This window comes from Dermacentor andersoni, chromosome 5 (assembly GCF_023375885.2).
Source record: "Dermacentor andersoni chromosome 5, qqDerAnde1_hic_scaffold, whole genome shotgun sequence".
Taxonomy (NCBI): domain Eukaryota; kingdom Metazoa; phylum Arthropoda; class Arachnida; order Ixodida; family Ixodidae; genus Dermacentor; species Dermacentor andersoni.
Genome location: NC_092818.1, coordinates 61,362,650 through 61,384,896, shown reverse-complemented (window position 1 = coordinate 61,384,896; position 22,247 = coordinate 61,362,650). Strand labels below are relative to the sequence as shown.

General features: G+C 46.6%; 1 protein-coding gene across 1 annotated transcript in view; it reads left to right on the top strand.

Annotated features, from left to right (window-relative positions):
* LOC126530706 (uncharacterized) overlaps positions 1 to 22,247 on the top strand; it is a 26,183-nt gene extending 3,936 nt beyond the window's left edge. The window contains exons 2-3 of the mRNA XM_050177972.2: positions 77 to 287; positions 6,068 to 22,247. Of these exons, the coding sequence (XP_050033929.2) occupies positions 77 to 287; positions 6,068 to 8,847 (2,991 nt within the window). The 3' untranslated portion in view covers positions 8,848 to 22,247. The remainder of the gene's footprint in view (positions 1 to 76; positions 288 to 6,067) is intronic.

Below are 22,247 nucleotides of genomic sequence, written 5' to 3'. Positions count from 1 at the left end.
TGGTTAAGCCCCATGGTTTGATTTTGACGTCGGCTACTGTCACACTGATGAGTGGGCCCATGCATCCTCTGCACAGGAGTGTCCACAGGACGGGTCGGAAGAAGAGCGGGAGGAGCTGAGTCAGGCCTCGTGGCTGCTGGTACGCGAGTGGGCCGAGAAGGTACTCTCACACAAGTTCCCCACCGTGCGCCACCTCGCACGGCACCTGGTGGACAGCACGTTTGTGGATGCCTGCTCAGTGGCCGCTGTCACTGTTCTCTCGGCCAAGGCCCTCTCCAACGACAAAGGTATGCCGGCGTGCGCGTGTGGGCATGCGTACACGTACACGTGCACGGGTGTGTGTGTGTGTGTCTGGTAGAAACGCCAGAGGCTGCGTTTCTACCAGAAAGCCCGCCTTCGTGCATACTGTTCGCAGCCAGCGTTTCCCGGTAAACATTACGGTTACATATGCTCCAGTTGCCGAGAAGCGTAAGAAGCAGCCAGGGATCTCTGAATGCTATCGCGTTCCACTCTTAAACATGAAGCTTAAGCGTCTTCCAAATTTTGGAAGATGCAACATGGTTCAATTGTTGAAGTGATGGACAGCGTGGAAAATTCACTTTGGGATGAGCGTGCATGCTTCCCACTCCCAGCGTGACTCATCATGGCAGCCTTGTGACTGCGAGTGCTTGCGCCCATCCAGTGAACTCTGTTTATGTGTCTTTAGTCGCGTTACACCACACTTTAGTTAGTACACGGATGTTTACTTGAGCTTACGGTGTCCATAAAACTACGAACCTTACTTTGTGTAACAGGCGAATACCGTATTTACTCGCATAATGATCGCACTCGCGTAATGATCGCACCCCTGAATTTCGTCGTCAAAATTCGATTTTTTTTATTTCCCGTGTAATGATCGCACCCTGAACTTGCCGCAGCGATATGTCGTGTGCCAAGTTTAGCTAATAATGATCGCGCTTACCATCTGTCGAATGCTACGCGAACGACTCGTCTGCACGCACCAAACATTCTTAAGTAGATGCCTCATTTCATTACTTTCATCACTTTCCGCACTTCCATGGCTAAAAGACGTACAACCAAACTTGCCTTTATTATGGGTAGGCTTTATAATGGTTGTGGTTAACAAAAACAAAAAAGGCTCCTTTCGATTCTTTTCATCTGCACTCGTGAGCACGCAACAAATCGCGCGCGGCAATCATAGTAGCCATGTTTACACTGATACGTTAAAAGTGTACCCTATTCATACGCCGACGCTTTTAACACAGCTAAGATATTCGCCTACCCTTAGTGGAAACGTGCCGTGTTAGGATAGTAGTGAAGACAGATGCCGCAGTTTCCGCAGCACGCCGGCCATGTGTTTCTATGTCACTGGCAGCTAAGCATGCCCATCTCTGTTTCTGTCCCCTCAAAGTGGACATGGCTACGTTATTGCCGCAAACTTGCCGATATTAACGATATTATTCATCACTGATACGGAAGAAACTGTTTCAGTGCACGTAATGTACTCACAAGAAGAAAAAAAAAGATCGCGTTCGGCGCGTTCGGCTTGCTTTGCCGGCCGCCATTTTTGTTTTGGTGTCCCGCACCCGCATCCTGCAGCAAACGCAGGACGAAAAAAAAATTTTTTTTTCTCGCGGGAAATTTAACCCGCGTAATGATCGCACCACTGAATTTGCGTCAATTTTTCTGACAAAAAAGTGCGATCATTATGCGAGTAAATACGGTACTTTTCTATCCCTATCAGTGCCTTTTGTAAAACTGCAACATTTTTTTAGTAACTTTTGGATTTTATGTATTGTTTCGCCCCTCCATAATATAAAAATGAAACATACAAGTGAGGATCTACTGTTCCTGGGTTGGGGTCTGCAATAGCTACTGCCATGTCCAGACCCTCCCGCATGGGCTTTGTTGTGGTGTCAACTGGTGCTCCCTCTCACCGCAGTTCACTGATGGCCACAAGAGGCAGTGGCAGCAGCCCTATGTGCATTCATTGCAAAGCAGTACAAATCGGCCATCGGGGACACATAATTCCTTCGTTTTGGACACGCAAAATCGTTTGAGTGGTCTTCGCTGTAGAGGCGTTCACAATGCGTATGAACTGTAGGGATTCGGCCAAAACATAGGGAATCCTTCGTTATGCAGTCCACACCCATTACAGTGGATCTGCATACAACATAATTTGGAAATACCAGACGATTCTTCTCACTTTGTTTGGTCTGCCAATATTATCGATGCAACAAACTCTTGCTTTTAACTGACCCATCTATAATGGACTGTCGGGCACAGTGTACAAATTTTGGGGGAAATGTTTACTGCATAGTGTAACTAGAATGTACTTCATATGCTGTGGTGATGTGTGCGTGTGACAGTGTGCTGCACGAAGCTATTTTCGGCCACTCACAGAATGTGTGAAAATGAATTTTTTTTTAGTCAACAAACACATTAGCGGCGAGATTCCCGCAACGGCATTCCACGCAATGCTTAACAGGAAGTTTTCAAGTTGTCGATGCAAGTGGCTCCCTGCCACCTAACCAGCTCGACTTTAAGTCGTGGCATTAGGCACGTTGGGGGGGGGGGGGGGGGGTGAACCTACCAACGATCACAAAACACATAATTCTGATAACGCTTTATTTCTCCTTGCAACAATTTGCATAAAAAAGACGATAGGCTGCTATTCACGGCGACTAGGGCACGAAGTGTGTGATACGGACGTGCTGTCTCGCCTGCAGTAGAGCAGCGACCAGACATGGGCTCCAAATTGAACTTGCCTCTTAACGCAGCCCTCATATGTGTTGCTTTCACAGGGGTCATTGCTTGTTGCAAACAAATTAAATTAAGACACTTTATTCAACCGACCAGTGTTTTGTATGAAAAACAGTAGTCGGATGTTTGCATCACCGCGAGTGGCAACGCACCCAAGCTGGGTGGTCGGCATGGTGCCATTGTTCTGGTTGTTAGTCTTGTCGTTGGGCAAGTGTATGTATGCTCTCGTGCGGTAAACCTAACATTTTTAATCTTGCCATTGTGCGGGTGTCCATATGCTCTAGTGTGGGAAAACTGCCATTTGTCGGGGACCAACGTCCGTAAAATGGCAGACAGCGAGGCATCATGCTGCGTGTTTGTACAACTACCATTTAAACCTGTTTGTATGTTATGTGTTTACTTTAATTTCAATGTTTTCACTGTATTTGCGATCACCTTTTGGTTTGACTGCGGTGTATGTGGAGTTCCGCCATTTCACAAGATACTGTGGCCCTAATTTTGGATATAACGGATTTCATACACAACGGACAATTTTTCATTTGATGATGAGGATCCTTTTTAACGAGCATCGGCTGTATAAGTCAGTTCGTTTTGGAGGTGTTTGTTATAGAGGCATTCTACTCTATAGACATTTCATTGAAACAAAAGGTAAGCAGTGACGCATAAGATTTGGAAAATGGGTGCCAAAGAAGGTAAACGCAGACAGGGTGCAGTTAGGGATTGGGTGATCTGGTGAGGTTAGGAAAATTGGGGGCATACTGTGGAATCATCTGGGCCACTAGAGATTGCCAGGAGAGGCCTTTGTTATTAAGTGGACATGAAGTGGGAAAGAAAGCAACAAAATCCCAATAAAGAAAGGCGTCAGGCAGGGAGGTACGATCTCTCCGATGCAATTCACAGCGTGTTTACAGGAGGTATTCAGAGACCTGGATTGAGAAGAATTGGGGATAAGAGTTAATGGAGAATACCTTAGTAACTTGCGATTCGCTGATGATATTGCCTTGCTTAGTAACTCAGGGGACCAACTGCAATGCATGCTCACTGACTTGGAGAGGCAAAGCCGAAGGGTGGGTCTAAAAATTAATCTGCAGAAAACTAAAGTAATGTTTAACAGCCTCGGAAGGGAACAGCAGTTTACAATAGGTAGTGAGGCACTGGAAGTGGTAAGGGAATACATCTACTTAGGACAGGTACTGACTGCCGATCCGGATCATTAGACTGAAATAATCAGAAGAATAAGAATGGGCTGGGGTGCGTTTGGCAGGCATTCTCAGATCATGAACAGCAGGTTGCCATTATCCCTCAAGAGAAAAGTTTATAACAGCTGTGTCTTACCAGTACTCACGTACGGGGCAGAAATCTGGAGGCTTACGAAAAGGGTTCTACTTAAATTAAGGACGACGCAACAAGCTATGGAAAGGAGAATGGTAGGTGTAACGTTAAGGGATAAGAAAAGAGCAGATTGGGTGAGGGAACAAACGCGAGTTAATGATATCTTAGTTGAAATTAAGAAAAAGAAATGGGCATGGGCAGGACACGTAATGAGGAGGGAAGATAACCGATGGTCATTAAGAGTTACAGAATGGATTCCAAGGGAAGGAAAGCCTAGTAGAGGGCGGCAGAAAGTTAGGTGGGCGGATGAGATTAAGAAGTTTGCAGGGACAACATGGCCACAACTAGTACATGACCGGGGTAGTTGGAGAAGTATGGGAGGGGCCTTTGTCCTGCAGTGGGCATAACCAGGCTGATGATGATGATGATGATGATGATGATGATGATGATTATGATGATGATGATGAAGTAATAGTGAAAGGCCTTCTCCATTGCTCCTACTTAAGCGCACCGACAAACAGTGGAGATGATGGCACTTGACAGTATTTGCGATCAAATGCACGCATTATATAAGAAAACAACAATGGAAAGGAAACAAAATTGTACTGACATGCAGCTAGGTTTATTGGTGATACGCAGACCACGTATAGCAATTATCTACTTTAATGAAAACAGACTTGTTAAAGGCTCCTATGCTAGATATTGTAATCGTGTCAAATAACCTGGATTATTTGAAAGAGCAGATATTAATTGCAAAACAAATTGCTGAGGGTTGTCAGTTAAGTTTTAAAAATTCATTCATTCATTTTGTAAAAGTAATCACTTTAGAGCAAATGCCCGTGATTGCATAATTGTAGACAAGAAATAACGAAGTCACGTTCATTTAACAGAAATCATGTGCTCAGCACCAGTTTCGAGAAATTCGTCCTCGGTACCTGTGGTGAAATGCACTAATGTTCTAGGGTAACACTTATCAGCACTCCATTTTCCACAATGCTGGTATTACTGTTTGTTAATATCAGTGCATTTTTAATTTTAGATATGTCAGTACTACATTGCGCATCTTAGAACACATTCAAAAACATCCGATTTCAATAGTTTGTGCTGTGTGCTCTCTGATTGGCTCTTTCTTCTGCAAACAAAGGAAATCCTGCAAAATATAAACCTGAATTCCCACTTCTGCAAAACAGCAGCACTCTTCTGAGCTGTGCAGTGGAGGAAGTAATACCGGCCGTGTAACAGACCGTTTCAGTCATAAATATGACCAGTCAAGTTGCTTTGAGATAGCTGCTACACCATGATCACGTTCTTGTTGGCCTTACATGGCAAATGATAACTTGCTCTAGGTGTTTTATAACATGGGCTTCAGTCTGCTCATCTACTTACCACTGTCACAAACTGTTGTGTGCTCAGACACAAGGCTCGCCACCAGCAGAAATCTTGCAGCAATGTCAAGCTGAACGTCCTGTAAAAACGATGCAACTACTAGGTCAGGCATGGAGCGCAGTTAGGTCATTATGAACCATACAAAGAATGCCGGATGCTTGTTCAAGTTGCTGCTAGCAGCCTACCTACAGTCGCCTTCATTCGCGTAGAAGGCATTGCTGTCTCTTTCCTCTTTTTTCTTTTTCTCTTTAACCTGGTGCATTACAGCTGTGACACCGTTAAGCACGCAGATGAAGCCAAACACCAGAAAACCAAAACATGAGCATGTCTAGATACTGAATAAGGTAATTTTATGTTTAAATAGGTTGTTGTACCCACACCCCTCTTTCTCTCTCTTTTTTTCTTTTTCCTCATGGTTTTCCCTAACTAGACTCCTCTTGTTTGCCAAGGTGTGCATTTGCATTACGAGAATTTTATTTGTACTTTGACATTAGAGGGTGTAGGAGTTGGTAAAGGCAGTTTGTGTCTTCCAAGTCGGGGAGGAGCGAGCAATGCGATGGTGTTATAGCTGCTTTTCGACTTGCAGGAAGCCAAGCCAGCAGCACGCCTCGAACCCCCGGCAAACGGCGAGAGGCGCAGCAGCAGCTGCAGCGCAAGCTCCAAGAGAAGAAGAGGCTGGGCGACCAGAAGCGCAAGCTCACCGAGCAGCGCTCCCACTCGGCCCAGTCTTCACAGTGCAGCACGCCGACCGAAGGCCGTTCCTCCCAGCAGAGACGGACGCTGGCTGCCACACCACAGGGCAAACGGGACCAGGCCTCACCGTCCCTGGTCTCCTCCGAAGGAGATGTGGCACGGAGGCTGAAGGAAGAGCCCGCAGAACTCAAGTTGCAAACCTCTGCCACGCCAGGGAACAACATCATATTTGTCCCCACCGTGCAGAGCCTGCAGCTTGGCTCTCAGGACACTACGGGCACCGGCGCCATGGTCGCCACGGCTCCGGGTTGCAAGTACAAGAAGATCCAGCCCAAGCCAGCCACATGCCGGAGTACGGCAGTGGTCGTGCACTTCAGCCGAGAAGGCGGCCTCACCACGCCCACGGCTGAGGTGGTTTCCTCGTCGCAGTCGCCTGTCGTCGTCTGTGCGGACCCGGTCGCGGAGGGCGCCGGATCGTCATGCGGCAGCAAGCTCAGCAGCATAGCCTCACAGACTGTGCTCCAGGTGCCCAGGGATCGAGTGAACAGTAGTTCAGACTGGGACGCCAAGCCCAGCACCGAGGTTTCGGCGGGAACCATGAAGAGGCACTCGGAGGACGGAGAGGCTCTGCTCTGCAAGAGACGACACACTGATGATGGCACCGGGACGCTCAAGTTGGAATCAGCCAGCCTGGACCTTCTGGTACCTACCCAAGGGTCAGTCAAGGAGGAAATGTGCGTGGGCCACCTGGAGAAAGAAGCACTGAACGAGTATTATGGCAACACCTCATATGACACCTCAGTTCTGGAGAGGCTTGCTTCCAAGGACGAACTCTCGCAAGGGACAATGAGTAATGAAGTTACTGCACAGGCAGTGAGTGAGGTGACCAAGGCCCACTGCGCAGAGCATAAAACTGCCCAGCTTTCTCAGTTGCGAATGCTGCTGGAGAGGAACCTCCCTAGCTCGTACCAGCGCAAAGACGTCACTAAACTGCTGAACACTGGTAAGCAGAGCGCAGGCTTAGAGTGCGGTATAGACCCCGCGCTTCTCTTGGGGCAGTTGGATAATCTGAAGAATGGAACAACGCTCAAGCAGGTCACTGTGCCTCAGAATAGTGCGTCCTCGTCGACGGTCCACTGGAAAACAAGTGCCTGGACAAACTTAGTCTCCAAAAGCGCCGGACTGCAGCAACAGGACGACCTTAGTGCCATTTCACTCGACGGACTCGTGAAATTGAAAGACCCTGTTGCAGACGTGGGACACCTTGTGTGTGATCCGAGCATCCAGGCATCATTGGACCAAGTTATGATTGGGGCCAGCCATGTGTCCATTGCGCCTGTTCCTTGCAGCCCCAACAGCCGGGGACGCTTCTTCACGCCCATCTCGCCTCAGACGACTCCCCACCCCGACAGCCTCCTGCCTTCCCTCTCTTCCCCTGTGATGGCCACCAGCACAGATATGGTATCGGTGGCGGTGGGTACATCCTCACAGCCACCAAGTGCCACGAGCAGCCCATTCGTTTCACCGAGAGGCACGCCCGTTCCATGGACAAGGTCACGGCACAGTTCCGGCCAGAGTGGCTACAGCGGCACACCTCGACAGACACCCTTCCAGGCAGTGGATTCGGGTGTATCGTCAGTGTCTGGCTCGCCCTTTGTTTCACCACAGAGCACCCCGGTGACGGCCGGTCGCGTGCGTCACACTGCCACCTACAACCCTGGCAAGGCAGTCACGTTCACCAATGGCTACAACACGGTGCTCCCAGGGCGTGCCCGCCACAGTTCAGGCCCAGGTGGCCCACCCTCCCAGCTTGTGTCGCCACGCAGTGCTCCACTCTCCCCCATGGTGGGAGAGAGTGCCACGCAGACCTCGGGCTTCTCATTTCCGGCTGTTGGCGAGACACCCACGTTGCTGCGTTCGCGCCACAACTCCGCATCAAGCGTGCCACCGCCTTCTCCTCAGTCAGCCCCTCTGTCGCCACTGGTGTCGTGCCCACCTCCAGCTCCCTCGCTCAATGACTGCAGCAGCCTGGTGCCCAGTGACACTGACTCGGGCATGGGCCAACCGCCATCGAGCCCCAGCTGGATCGCTGGCCTCAAGGAGAGCATCACCAACACCCCACTGCTTTGGCCATCGACCTCGACATCTGCAAGGCAGCGCCATGCTTCGGGACCCGTCCTGCCCCAGCGACTGAGCATGACCGGCAGTGACCCCCTGGCACACGAGATACAGGAGTACTTCAAGAACGCCACGCTGGCCAGTGGTGCACCTTCGGCCAATCGCAGCCGCTCAGTGCCTGTGCACCAAATGCTGCTGCTCCAGGAGGAAATGGAGCCTCACAGTTCGAGCGGCGCGGTCGACAGCTTCTCCAAGTCCTATCCGGCCACGCCGAGCATGGGTCAGTGCTTCAACTTTCCCCAGCAATCGGCCTCAGCTGCTGACCCATTGACCTACACCGGCACCGAGACATTGGCCCAGCAGGACGACGTCTTCTTGGCATCGGACTGGAATAGCAACCTGGAGAATGAGCCAGCCATGAAGTTTGAGGACAATGACGACTTTGATGCCGAGCTGCAGTCTACCCTAGAAGACCTCAAGGACTGTGATGAGTTCTCGAAGTTTGCTAAGGAGTTGGACTTCACTGCTGAGAACGAGGATGACGAGATGACCTGAGTGGGCAGTGAGGTACCTTCTTTTTAAGAGCTGAGCCTCCCACAGGGCAGTTGATGCCACTAGCAGCCACTGCATCTTTTTTGCTAAGAATTCTTGTACACCAGAGGTTGACAGGTGTGTGATCTTTTGTTGGCCGTGACCATAGAGTTTCTCAGTACAATACTAGCTAGGCCAGGATGAGCGTCACCTCAAATGTTAATCTTGCTTTTCAAGGCTGTCCCTTTGCAGCATTCTACTGTCATCTGGATGGCAATCATTTATGAAACTTGGCTCCACCTGGTGGATTTCCACAGAGCTTATTTAAACTACCTAGAGGGAAATCTGGCATCACTGTCTATGCGAGTTTCTGAAAGGGCACTGTGAAACCAAGGGTATGCCGGGATAGGAAAGGTATGGCTTGTTTTGAACGTGGCTCGGACCAAAACAGTCATTACTGTGCTAACAAAGCCTGCTTGAATTCTTGCCCCAAATCTTGCTTCTCTCTTCTACATGATGCAGTAACGTTTTCTCACGTACATTTAAAGAGAGGAAGACAGAAGCATACATTCTTGAAACTGGCACACATTCAGTGCTACCTTCTCGTCTTTCCTTAAAATTCAATTTGCCAGTGGTAGGGTTCACATTCAACATAACTGTACGTTCTGGTGTGAGTGGTCATGCTTTAAGGACAATTATATTGATGATACTACAACAATAGCCTCTTGTATGTGGTTTTAGTGGAGACTGAAAGAACTGTTGTAACAGGGGCCATGGCTGCTGCTCAGACACATTTTCAGGGTGTCTTAGCTTTCTGTAAACAATGTTAATCCGAAGGCCCTACTTCCGTGTGTTCTCATGGAAACAGCAGCACTGCATCGCCGTTTTTCCCTCTTAGGTAACGGTAAGAAACTCTATGGCTGCGACCTTCATAGCTTGTGGACCGAGCTGTGGCAGGTGACGATGGGGTCCCAACTGTGGCCTGATGGTTAAAGGTACAGTGAAGGCAGGATCAAGCTAGGTTGTTAGATTAGCCTTCTAGAAACCTTGAACATTCGTTTCGCACCAGGAAGTGACTTAGTTGCAGGAAAGATTGAGAAAGAAAGAGCCGCACACCTCCTTCTGCTGTTTAAACCATCCGCAATGAATAAGGCCCATTAGGCAGCTGCAGCAGCAGTCTTGGAGGTAATGCCACTGCTGCCTACTCCTAGTTGGGAGCCCGCAGATAAGGAGGCTTCACAGTCCTGTATAAAAACACTTTCGCGGATAAATGCCAGTCTGAGCAACTTGTACATCAAAGGCGTAGCTAAAAGGGAGTTCTGACACCCTTCAGCAGTCTTATCAGGGTCTGTTTTGCCACTGCTGGAAATCTACCCAAGCCTTTTAAAATGCTTCACTACATGCAAACTTTGTACTTCTATATTCCCGGTTATATCAAACATATGTTCCTGCATGCTTCACTGACTCTACCTGCCCCGGCATGTGGCCAAGCGCATAGCTCATCACCGACGATGGCACCACCGCCAAAGCAGCACTGTGAGGCGGGTGGGATGTAAAAATGCTTGTGTTTCAGGATCAAATTGCAGAACCTGGGTAGTCAAAATTAATCTGGAATCTCTCCCCAGAATGTCCCTCGCAGTCCGTGTGTTTTTTGGGACGTTAAACACCATAATTTGATTTTTGAGGCGATCATTTTCAATCCTGTTCTATGTTGGTGCCAGTTTCCTGCTTATGAAAATTTGATTACCTGTAAAAGGAAAAAAAAAAAACATGCTTTTGGCACCTCGGGGCCTCACCTGTTGCTAACCTGTGAGAGATCAGCTATGGATTAGTGATTTTGAAACTAATCGGTCACTCTGGCTTTAATCTTGAGTTTCACCTAGAAGTGGCCTTCAGTGTCCCTTTACAACACGGAATAGCAATGAACGAGTCCGAGCTTCATCAGCGCCTGTCACCTCGGTAATTGAGTTGCCGTGAGAATGATCGAGGAAGCGAAGTTTCGGTTTTACGGTCACTTTCAACGAAAACAAAACTGGTGGCTGTCAGTGGCATATGTTCCAACCTGCGAGTTCCTCAGCTTGATCATTTCCCCGTTTTAATTACTCTTTTTTTTTTTCCTCACTCTTGAAGCACTGTTGTTTTATCGCAGTTGTGTTATATTGTGATGGAAGGCAAAGCAGACGGAAGTGCTTGCAGAAGGCTCCTGTTGAGTAGGCAGAAAACGTCGCCTGTTTGTAATATATATATATTGTACGTGTGTATCTTCATTTTTTTGAGGGCGCACAGATTTTAAAAGAGAGTAGCTTTTGACCTCTTTCTTTTTTTTTTATCTTCTCTTTTACAAAGCTGATATGTTAGTGTTTGTACTTTTGACCCCGGTACTATAGTAATCCCACCTTTGCCGTTTGTTTATGTTCAGAGCTCCCTCACCTTATTGTAGTGTTCTCTTTGTTCACTAGCATGGGTGACCAAGTTGATGTTTGGCGTGTCGTTTCAGAGGTGTAAAAAACTCTCTAGTAGTCTGTAGAAGGTTGGTCACGATGGTACGAGTGGTGCGTTGGGTTTGGCGATGGCAGAAGCAGAAGTGAAGTCCCCTGCCACGTGCTTAGTATGTGCATGGGATGTTGTAGTAGAATGTTTTACGCATTAGCGGAAATGGTTCTTATGGCATTAGGATGTGCTCCTTGTCACCCAAAACGATCGGTAGTTTGAATTGATAAGCTTTATTTACACCTTCGCGATTGATAACCTGTATGTGGGGTACGGAAAACTAGCATGAGAAGAAATATTAGTAGCAATGAAATGTTTGTGGATCACATGTGCCAATGGAACAAGATTTGTGGGATGTTGTGCTGACTTCTGCCCAGAGAATAGTAGTCAGGTTGACTGGCTGGCTTTCACATCAAAGAACCTTGTCCAAGTCAGAAGAGCCATCACATATGAGGTTTCATTAAGTGAGAGCCTTTTCTTTAATTCCCAGTAAAGTGGATGAAAAATTTTACAGAAAAAGTATGGTAGTATAGAAAAGCTTTTGCTGCATCTGTCAGCTACATTTCTTGCATGATCACCACAGCAGGGAACAAGGTTTTTTGAAGTCCCTGGGTCGCTTTGGAATACATTAGAGTTAGTCATTCAGTCATAGGACTTTTGGGAAATGCTAACGAAACAGTTTTACCAGTCATATTTAGCCTTTCTGTGTTATTTTTACTGGACCAATTTTGTTCTTTAGTCACCAAGTACAATATTTCAGGGTTGTCTCTTGGCTGCGGCGAGTGCATTCTGATGAGGGCGAAACACAAAGTCCTGCCCGTCTATTTAGGTTTAGGTGCATATTAAAGAATCCCATGTGGTTGTAATTAATCCATGTCCCCCACTACAGCATCTCTCACTACAACATACTTTGAGTATTTTGCTAGAATTGTGGCAGGGAGTTGACATTTGTGGACGTGCTGAAGTTTACTGAAAAGGCAAAGTTGTTAATCTGTTATGCTACTGTATGTTCTTAACAGTGCCATGAATGCAAGAAATGTGTCAAAACTAAATTTTTTATAGAATAATGTGGAACCTTAGAAGGATTGTTTTTAGAGGGCGAAAAGCAGCTCAAGGTTAATTCACAGCTAACGTCTGAACTTAGTGACAAAAGTAATTCCATGCACATAAATCTTGTTCCCTTGACACAAGTATAATGTTATGGTGATGCAGTTGGCACTTTCGTAAATTTCTCTGAGAAAGTGGAGAAAGGATATCTTCTGCATCTTTTAAGGGTTCCTTTTTTTCTTCAGTAGTTGACATTGCCTTGGAATGCAGTGCAAGCGGGATTATGAACAGACTTTCATACCTTTCAGATGACAAAGTTGCCGTGCATTGTTTGGCCAGAAGACTGGACAATAGGTCATATTCACACCATTAGAAGTGGTAACCACTCTTGTTGTTTGGAAAAAGTGTGTGAGCGTGCGGAAGAGGGCAGCGTGTCTCTGCCACTGCCGTCAATGCACTTGATAAGATGAGCCTGTATTTTTGAAGGCACCAGACAAGTGAGGCAAACATGCACAGGCTTCTCTCTATGGAAAGCATATGTAATTTTATTACGCACTACACTTAACATGCCAATAGGGAAATAGAGTTTTCTGACCCTAGTTGATCCATTCGCTGAAACACTGAGGGCATAAGTTGTGTCAAATTTTGGTAGTACTTTGTGTTATGTCATGTGAAGTGAACGCCACTTCGTCATGGGATGACATAGCGCAACCTGGCTGGCTAATTAGTTGCTCATAAACGTACAGGTACAACGCACTCAGGACCAAGTGGACGAAAATGGTAATTTGGGCAAATCGCTAGAGATCCATTACTTCCAAGCAGCTTGATAAAAAGGAAAAGCAGTCGACGAAACCAGGAAAGGCAAAATCACGATATGAGCGGACACCACAAAACTCTCCAACGTCTCATTTATTAAAGAAAATATGCTGGCATAATATGATGTATAAATTAGGGAAACAGGTATAGATGTTTGTTTCAGCTTACCTGTTGTCTCATCAGTACCCAAATTTTGCATATTGATGGTGAACTTTGGCTAATGGTTCAGGCGCAGTGATTGCCTGTTTTGCCCTGAAGAAACCAGAATTGTGCATCTGCAGTAATGCTGGAAGAAAAGGGACATATTTTCATTGCGTAGTGCCGTCTGTCACTGATCAGAGACACTTATGCTGTGTGTTGCCATGACAGTAACAGACGGTACCAGCGTTCTTTTTTTTTTTTTTTTTTCCCCACTGAGGTGATTACATCTTCAGTCCCACATTGCGGAAGCGAGTTTCATACCAGCTGCAGGGGCCACATTACAGTGGGAGTGTAATGCAATAAATACTTGTGTACTTATATTTAGGTTTTATTTAGACTTTATTTAGATTTTAACCTGCAACAACAACAATGGGAAGAGAAATGTGTGGAGATGGACGGTCAACTCACGACGCGTTGCACGTGGCAGATACTGCGGTACCTGATTGATCCCACCAACTCCAAGACCACACACATGCAAGGCATATACAAGATCATACACGCTTATGGGGGAACGGAGCAACAATTCCTACGGGACGTAGAACGCCTTTACATATCCCAAATGCCACCGCAAATATATCCGGACTACTCGGGAGAAAGCAACGCCACCCTAGACGTGGAATTCTCCGTTGCCGAAATCCAGGCAGCCCTCTTGAAATTCAACACCAAGTCGGCCCCTGGCCTCAATCGAATATCCAATAAGGCACTACGCAATTATGATTACGGATCGATCGAGAAACTCACAAAATACATTAACGAGTGTTCGGCGCACAGCAAGCTACCCCAGCAATGGAAAGAAGCAAAGATCATACTGATACCGAAACCCAGAAAGAAACTACAGCTGGAGAACCTGCACCTCATTTCCCTCACGTCTTGCGTGGGCAAGTTGATGGAGCACGCGTTTCTCAATAGACTCGCGGATTACCTCGAGGACAACGAATTATTTCCACACACCATGATTGGGTTCAGAAGACATCTCTCCATGCAAGACGCCCTTCTGCAACTCGGGCTGGACCATCCTCGGGCTGGACCTGAAGAAGGCCTTCGATAACGTTCGCCACAATGCCATATTGCGACAAATAGACAAGCTAAATCTCGGACTGCGAACGTACAACTACGTCCAAGACTTCCTCACGGGAAGAACCGCTCGCATGCGAGTGGGACAACTAGAGTCAGATCAAATCAACATCGGGAGCTCGGGCACCCCCCAGGGCTCAGTGATCTCGCCGATGCTCTTCAATCTCGTGCTGCTGGGGTTACCTGACCAATTTCTTCAAATTGAAGGACTGCATCACACGCTATATGCGGATGATATTACGATCTGGACGACAATAGGCAGTGACAGAGCGATCAAGCAACGTTTACAGCAGGCCATCCAATGCGTGGAAAACTATCTCGTGGGCACGGGACTTGCCTGCTCGGCCGAAAAATACGTACTGCTGCTATATAGACCGGTCAGAAAGGGGCGCCCACCTAAAGGCTACAACCCCCCGGAAAAGGAAGATATCCACTTAATAGCATCAAACGGCCTACCCATCCCGATGGTAGATAAAATCCGGGTATTAGGAATGGTGATCGAACACAAGGGAGTCAGTGGCGAAGCACTTCGCAAGATAACGGCAAAGGCCACCAGCACGATGCAGCTCATTCGACGCATCACCAACAAACACGCGGGCATGCGCGAAGGCAGCGTCATCTGACTCATACAAGCCTTCATCATTTCTCAAATAAAGTACACGACAGCGTTTCACAACTGGACTGTAGCGGAAAGAAACAAGCTCAACGCCCTCATACGCAAAGCGTACAAATGTGCGTTGGGACTTGCGCCCAGAGTCAGCACCACCAAGCTCTTAGAACTAGGCCTACACAATACGCTCGAGGAACTCGTGGAGGCGCAACAACTGTCCCAACTCGAGCGCCTATCCAAGACCCGCCCGGGTAGACACGTGCTCGAAAAGCTCGGCATCACGTACCACGCGCAGCACGGCATCAAAGTGGAAATTCCTAGAACCATACGCGAGCAATTATACGTACCCCCATTGCCTCGCAACGTGCACCCCCAACACCACACGGGGAGACGTAAAGCCAGGGCACAACACACGAACCAAAGTTACTCCTACAACAAAGAGGCGGTCTTCGCCGACGCAGCCCGTTATCGAGACAGAAAGAGTTTCGTGGCGGCAGTTACTAGCCACCGAGGCAACCACCTCACGAGCGTCACCGTGAACACGGCACATGCCGAAGTGGCAGAGGAAGCGGCCATAGCACTGGCCCTCACACAAACCAAAGCGACATACGTTATCTGCGATTCGCAAATGGCAATTCGCAATTTTGCGAATGGGCGCATCTCGCAAGAGGCGTATCACATACTTCAGCGACATCCCATACACCAGGGAGAGGCCGACTTCAATAACCGAAGGCATTTGCTATGGATCCCGGCACACACTGGATTAAGCACCCCCAACGAAGCGGCTCACCGCGTTGCTCGATTCCTTGCTCACCGAGCATCATCGGAGGAAGAGCCCCCGTGGGGTACTGCAAACGTCTGGGCGTGGGAGGATCGTTTGACCAGGTTCCACGACATCACAACACACTACCAGTTACAAAGGCGCATATACCCATTCCCTCATGCTAGGTTAGACAGGATGCAAGCAGTACACTTCAGACAATTACAAACAGATTCTTACAGAAACCCTAGACTCATGCACGCCATATATCCGGACATGTACACTACAAACAGATGCACATCGTGTGGCGAGGTTGCCACACTTAATCACATGTTATGGGAATGTCAGCACTTAACAAACAAGTTGGGCAGTGCCGACCCCTCCGTCTTTTCCACCGCCAGCCTCCGCTTGCACTGAAAGACCGCACTGCGCAGCTCGAACCTGACAGCACAACTCTGGGCCGTCCAGCGAGCCGAGGAAGCAGCTTCGAGACAAGGTCTCGGAACCGCGTCCGCGGCGGGTGCCCAGACCCACTAAAAAGACGCCGGACTCGAATCTTATTGATTTGAAAATAAAGTTTACGCTCTTGCTTATATTTAGATGAGCATTAAAGAACTCCATGTAGTCGATATTACTCTGGAGTGCCCCACCGTGGCATGCCTCATGATCATATTGTGGTTTTGGCATGTAAAACCCAAAATTTCTTTACTTCCACATTGTGAGTGGCACATAATTGTGAGTTATACCAAACGAAACAGGCAAATGTGCATGGTATTTAAGCATCGTATTAAGTGGACCATAAAATGCCACCTCTGTCCAAAATTTGGGTACTATGAGTCCATGTTTATATGACAGTTAAAATACACATACAGTTAAAACTCGATCTAACGAAACCCGATTTTACGAAGTTCCTGATCTAACGAAAAAATTTCGTTTCCCCGGCAGGTACCCATAGGGTTCAATGTTGTCATCAACACTAATTATCGAAACTAACTTGGCCGAGCTCGATTTAACTAAGTTTTTCCTGAAATAAATTAGTAAAAAAAGCTATGATTTCCTTCTAATTTTGACAAAGATGGGTTTTTCTTCGAGCATGCACTCTCAAGCTAATGCGTTAGAACATCTAGGTGCCCTAGTCACAGCCCTAGCTTTATTTTGACGAGGCTGCACGTTGCGCTCATGCACGGAACTGCAGACTCAACATCGCCTCGGGAGGGGCGGCAGTAGCTTTCGTTATTTCATGGTTTATGCGACAGATGGCTGGATTAGAATCAAATACGATGCTGCAGTAGCTTTTGCGTGTCGCTACATTACGATTCTAGATTTCGAAGGACCGGAAAACTTTTTATCCATTTTACAAACTTCCCGATTTAACTAAATAATTCGAGCGTGGTCATCACTTCATTAAATCGAGTTTCAACTGTATACTCTTAACAAGAATATGATGGTAGTGTCTGTAAAAATGCATAGAAAAGAGCGAAATAAAGATTGCCTGATTAAGTCCCATTCAGCTATCGTACAGCAAGGAATCGATGTGCCTTGGTCATCTACTTCCCGAGTGCGTTGCTCCTGTACGTAACCATACAACAGAACTGGTGCTTTTAACTAAGCCTACAAGGCATGTGCACATGAGATTGTTTTGTTTTGCACGCCTTGCAACACGCATTGGGTGCCCCCCTTAGCAGATGTGCTCAAGTTTATTGGTCTCAATCGGTAGCATTTTACCAGGTGTACCTGATCACGCAATGCTTGGCTAGTTGGTTTGTATTGCACCGATGAACGATTAATAAGCACGAATGAAGATTATGACGTAGGTAGAAAAAGAAATGGCTGCAGTGGTTCAGTCACTATGGCATTCTGTTCTGAGGTCATTGGTTAGATTGCTGGCCTTGGCTGCCGCATTCTGCTTGTGGTGGAAGGCAAAAACGCTTATGTACCATGCTTTGGGTACATAACACGTTTAAAGGCCAACTGAAGTGTAATTTCACTGTGGCTAAATTGGTAATAAAGGAGTAGTACATACATAAGCTATTAAAGCAACCTCTACAAAGCTATAGGGCTGGTAATTGCCAAATAATCTCATAAGCGGCCTTTTAATAATGCCTCAGCAGATGATGCATGCACTTGGTAGTCAGTGGATACAATGCAAGTTCCAGTACATCGCCTTAGGGAATTTTGAGTGGGCAACCGCAGGCTGTGAGCTCATGTCAAGGATTCATGTAATCTGAGATGTGCGTGACTTCTGGCGAGCGGTAATAGGGGTGTCCTTTATGTTTTCAGTTTTGGCATCAGAAATGCAAACTTTTTCAAGCATTTCATGAGGCATCTACTCATTTTTCAAACGTAAAATTTCATGTGCAGGCTGTTTTTTATCTACACTATCTGCCCCAAAATTTTGTTGCAGTTGGTCTTTAAAAACCCTGTGTGGTTAAAAATTGTCGAGTTCTGCACTAAAGCTTCTCTCAAGGCCCCTCTGTCAGTTTGGGTTGTTAAACATGAGCAGTCAACATGGATTAAAACAAGGGAGCAGGACGAGTTTCTGCCTATGTCCTCGTGTTCGTTCGTGCACTTTAATGATCAGTTCATATGTACCCACGTCTCTGTCCATGTGGCCAAGTTTCCTGTTTTTTTTTGTTTTTTTTTTAAATATCGTCCTTGAAAAGAGCACAGACCCAAACCTGCAGCTGTACTACATGTTTGGCTGAATTTAAATGTTTATACTAGCGTTCTCAAGAGTATTAGGAGAATGCAGACTGTGGCGAAGAGAAAAAAATGTGGGGCGGGGGGGATCTGCTTTTTTAACACTACACGCTGTAAAAAGAAACGTTAGAGAAAAGGCGTTTACCATATCGAACAATTCGGGTGAACTTGTGGACCCCGCACAATTACAGAAAATTCCAATTTCACTACCTGCACTGACCTAAAGAGGTTGTAGAAACTAGCTTTCAGAGCACTTTGGACATGGCGGCCAGAACATTTGCCCACAGCTGGCCATGCCTGCGCATGACCATGCACATTTTTTTTTTTTCCTTCCGATAAAATAAATTTAGTCTAGGAGCACATGTTGCATGATTTTGTAGTTGCTGTTGTAGCAAGTTCCGTCAATTTGTCGTGTTTGTGTGAGCGTCTGGTTGGCAATACAGTCGTGTTCAGGCTGACCAGCTTCTTGGATAAATTGCAGTGTTGCCATATTTTTTTTTTCAGAGATTCTGCTAAAGCAACTTTCCGATAACTGCTGTACGTGTATCTTGCAAACCTGCTTAAGATCCAGTAAGGAGAATTTCAAAGAATAAGGACAATAATAAACAGACATTTGGGTAGCACACCTGTCTGTTATTGATGGCGATGCCTTGAATACTTGCAAGGTACATCTGAAATGGATAAATTCTTGGGGTGCTACATTTGTTTCATGTCACCACAAAGTGCATAGGAATGAAGTTATTTGAACAGATTCGTTGTAACATCTGTGCCGTCAAAGACTAGCTCAGCACAGATTAGTGTTGCTGTGGTTTCCTGCAAAAACACAGAATTTGTTAAATGTCTTGCAAAACTACAAAAAAAAAATTTCAATCAGTGTCTGCTAAACAAGAATCCACTGAAAGTAAATTTTGCCCCTAACCAAGCCCAAGAACCACTAGGCGTAATACAAAATCTGTTAAATATGGCAACACTCCAATTTTGCTGAAAGTATAGTCTGAGAATTTAAGGATACAGTGGAAAACGCACCACTGTTCAGTTCAGAGGATTTGTATAGCTGCGCCGGCCAATTACGTTTGCTTGTTTCCATGGCATTGCGGCAGAGCCAGGCTTGTTTCATTTCACTGTCAGCTTCCCTCGGGAACTATTTCTTGGAGCATGGTGACACACAGGGCGGGTGGAGTGTGGTTTGAACGCGATAGCATTGAGGGCCCCATGTTGCAGAGGGTGTCGGCAACCAGTGTCAGACATTGTTTCGGCAAAAAGGTTTTTGAATCAGACCCAGGCCCTCCATGTGGCACAAGGAAGCTACTGAACTAACTGAATTTCTCAAGCTAGAATGTGCAGAAAAATCTGTAAAGTATGGCTTACACACAAGCTACAGACATGATAGCATTGGATTGTGATTTGACTATAGGAGAAAACAAAATTCTGTTACGCGGAAACTCAAAGAAACCCCTTTTCCAGCATTCCTACTATTCATAGACCGGCCACGGTGTCCACCATTTTTGCGCACCGGTGCGTGAGTATCTCGGGTGGGTCACGGCGCGGCACACTCGGTTCTTTGCAATACCTCCTGGTGGCGCTCACCTCCATCGCATTGCAGCTCACGCAAGAGGCCGCGTTTCTACCAGCAAGCCCGCCTTCGTGCATAGCGTTTGCGGCCAGCGTTTCTTGGTAAAAATTACGGTTACATACGCTCCATTTGTCGGGAAGCGTGAGAAGCAGTCAGGGATCTTTGAATGCTATCGCGTTCCACTCTTAAAGGCGAAGCTTAAGCATCCTCCATCTTTTTGTAGGCGGAGCTTGTACTGAATTCTTATACTGTCACAGGCTCCTTTTGCTGGATTCTTTTTTTTTTTTCTCCACCATTCATGACCAGCCAATCCCAGTTATAATGTGGGCGGAGCCCCGCTCCCACGAAGGAAGGACATAACCTACGAAGGAGCATTACGTCACACAGCCTGCCTTCACTAGCCAACTCTCCGTGAAGCCATACCCTTTGCCCTTCCCTCACAAGTAGTCAGCCTAACATGTGGCCGTGTTTGGCGAACTCGGCCCAGGGTGCTTGGTTCCTGGCACACATATTTGGGTCCCTTGACAACCGTTCTGTCTAATATGCTTGTCCAATTTCGGTCGTTTATTGCAAGATATGCATTTGTCATCTTAGTTTTAACATGTGATTGCGGCAGCCACACATAGCTGTCGTACCTATTATTGGCTATTTGGAAGAGCTTGCATTGAGCTATGGCAGGACGGTGGAAGGCGTTGCAGCTTACCACGACATGATCGCATGTTGGGCCGGCCCTCTTGACTTCACTTGTGTTGCGCAGTGCTCGCTCCTGCTCCTTTCCTCCCTTCACGCCCGCCCCAATCGCTGACCAAGCGTGAAAAGGAATAACATTGGTATAGAAATATTACATCGTCCTGGCTCCAAGAAACTTCTCCCGTGGTCTCATACCTTGCAGTGTGTTGATTGATTTGGCCGGCTGCGATAAGGTTGGAAGCGTTTTCTCTCCATATTTGGTGTCGCATGGTGCTGAAGGGATGAGGTGCAAGAGTTCTACGATGACCACTGTACGATTTTTAAGGAGACGAGGCAAGAAAAGAGTTACAGCATTTACGCTAACGTGTGGTACTTGTTGTCAATTTGGCGTCTTTTATTCTTACTACTCCTGCTTTACGAAGTCTCTCTGCTTTCTTTTTTTTTTTAATCTGTTTGGCGTTCCCAGCCCTTGTACATTTTTCTTTTTACTTTTTCCTGTGGAGATGATTGTCGCATGGCATTTTAGTTAGCAGTCGTCGAACCGGTTCAAGTCAGCAGTCAGTGGATTGTGCTGGACAAGGGGGCGTTTGCACAACGTTTTTACATAGTGCCTGCAATAATTTTGTATATGTAAATGCTAGGCTGATATGTATGTAAGAAAAAACTTCTTTTCGTTTTGTTTTGCAATTGTAGTACAGCTTTTAATAGCGTGATCTTAACAATGTTTCATTGTTTTGTTTTTCTTCAAGTACCGCAAAGTATTGTTGCCCGTCAACATTGCCACTATGGCGGTGTTAATAGAGCAGCAATGCACACAAGAATGTTGATATTGTTTGCACTTTTTTTTTTATTGCACGCTTTTTGCACAGTGAGTGATTTTGTGTATACTAGCGTTGGCAAGATCATACACAGTTTCCTGTGAAATAAAAAGAGAAAACGGAGGGGGTGGCGAAATCGACAGCTGTACCATCCTCAGCTGCTTAAATAATGTGAATCCCTGGAGTCTCGTTTAGGGTAAATTGAGCCACCCAGCGAGAAAACCTGTACAGTTGAGAAAAAAAATATTTGTGACACTGGTAGAGAAATCCATGTTGTGAAGCTGTACGTGCCGTTCCAGTGTTCAACTCTTGACAAGCAATGCCCTTTTGCAGAATGTTGCCTGCTTTCTGTTGCTGTTGTTGTTTTCAGAGGAGGCATTCACGTCTGGTGTGTTTCACTGTCACCTATTCAAAAGTGCCAGCAGCACTGATGCTTAAAATGAAGGCAGTGCCCATCTTGTTCATTTTGCAAGATTGATTGGTAACGTGTCCACACTAAATAGGATGTAATCATACTTTGTTTTGAAAGTGTCATATTTGCCATAGTGAAGACACAGTTTTACTTGATTACAGGCCTTGTCCTTTTAAGATAAAATTTGAAATCAGTTGGCTCATGTTCCTGAATAAACCACTTTTAATTCAGCA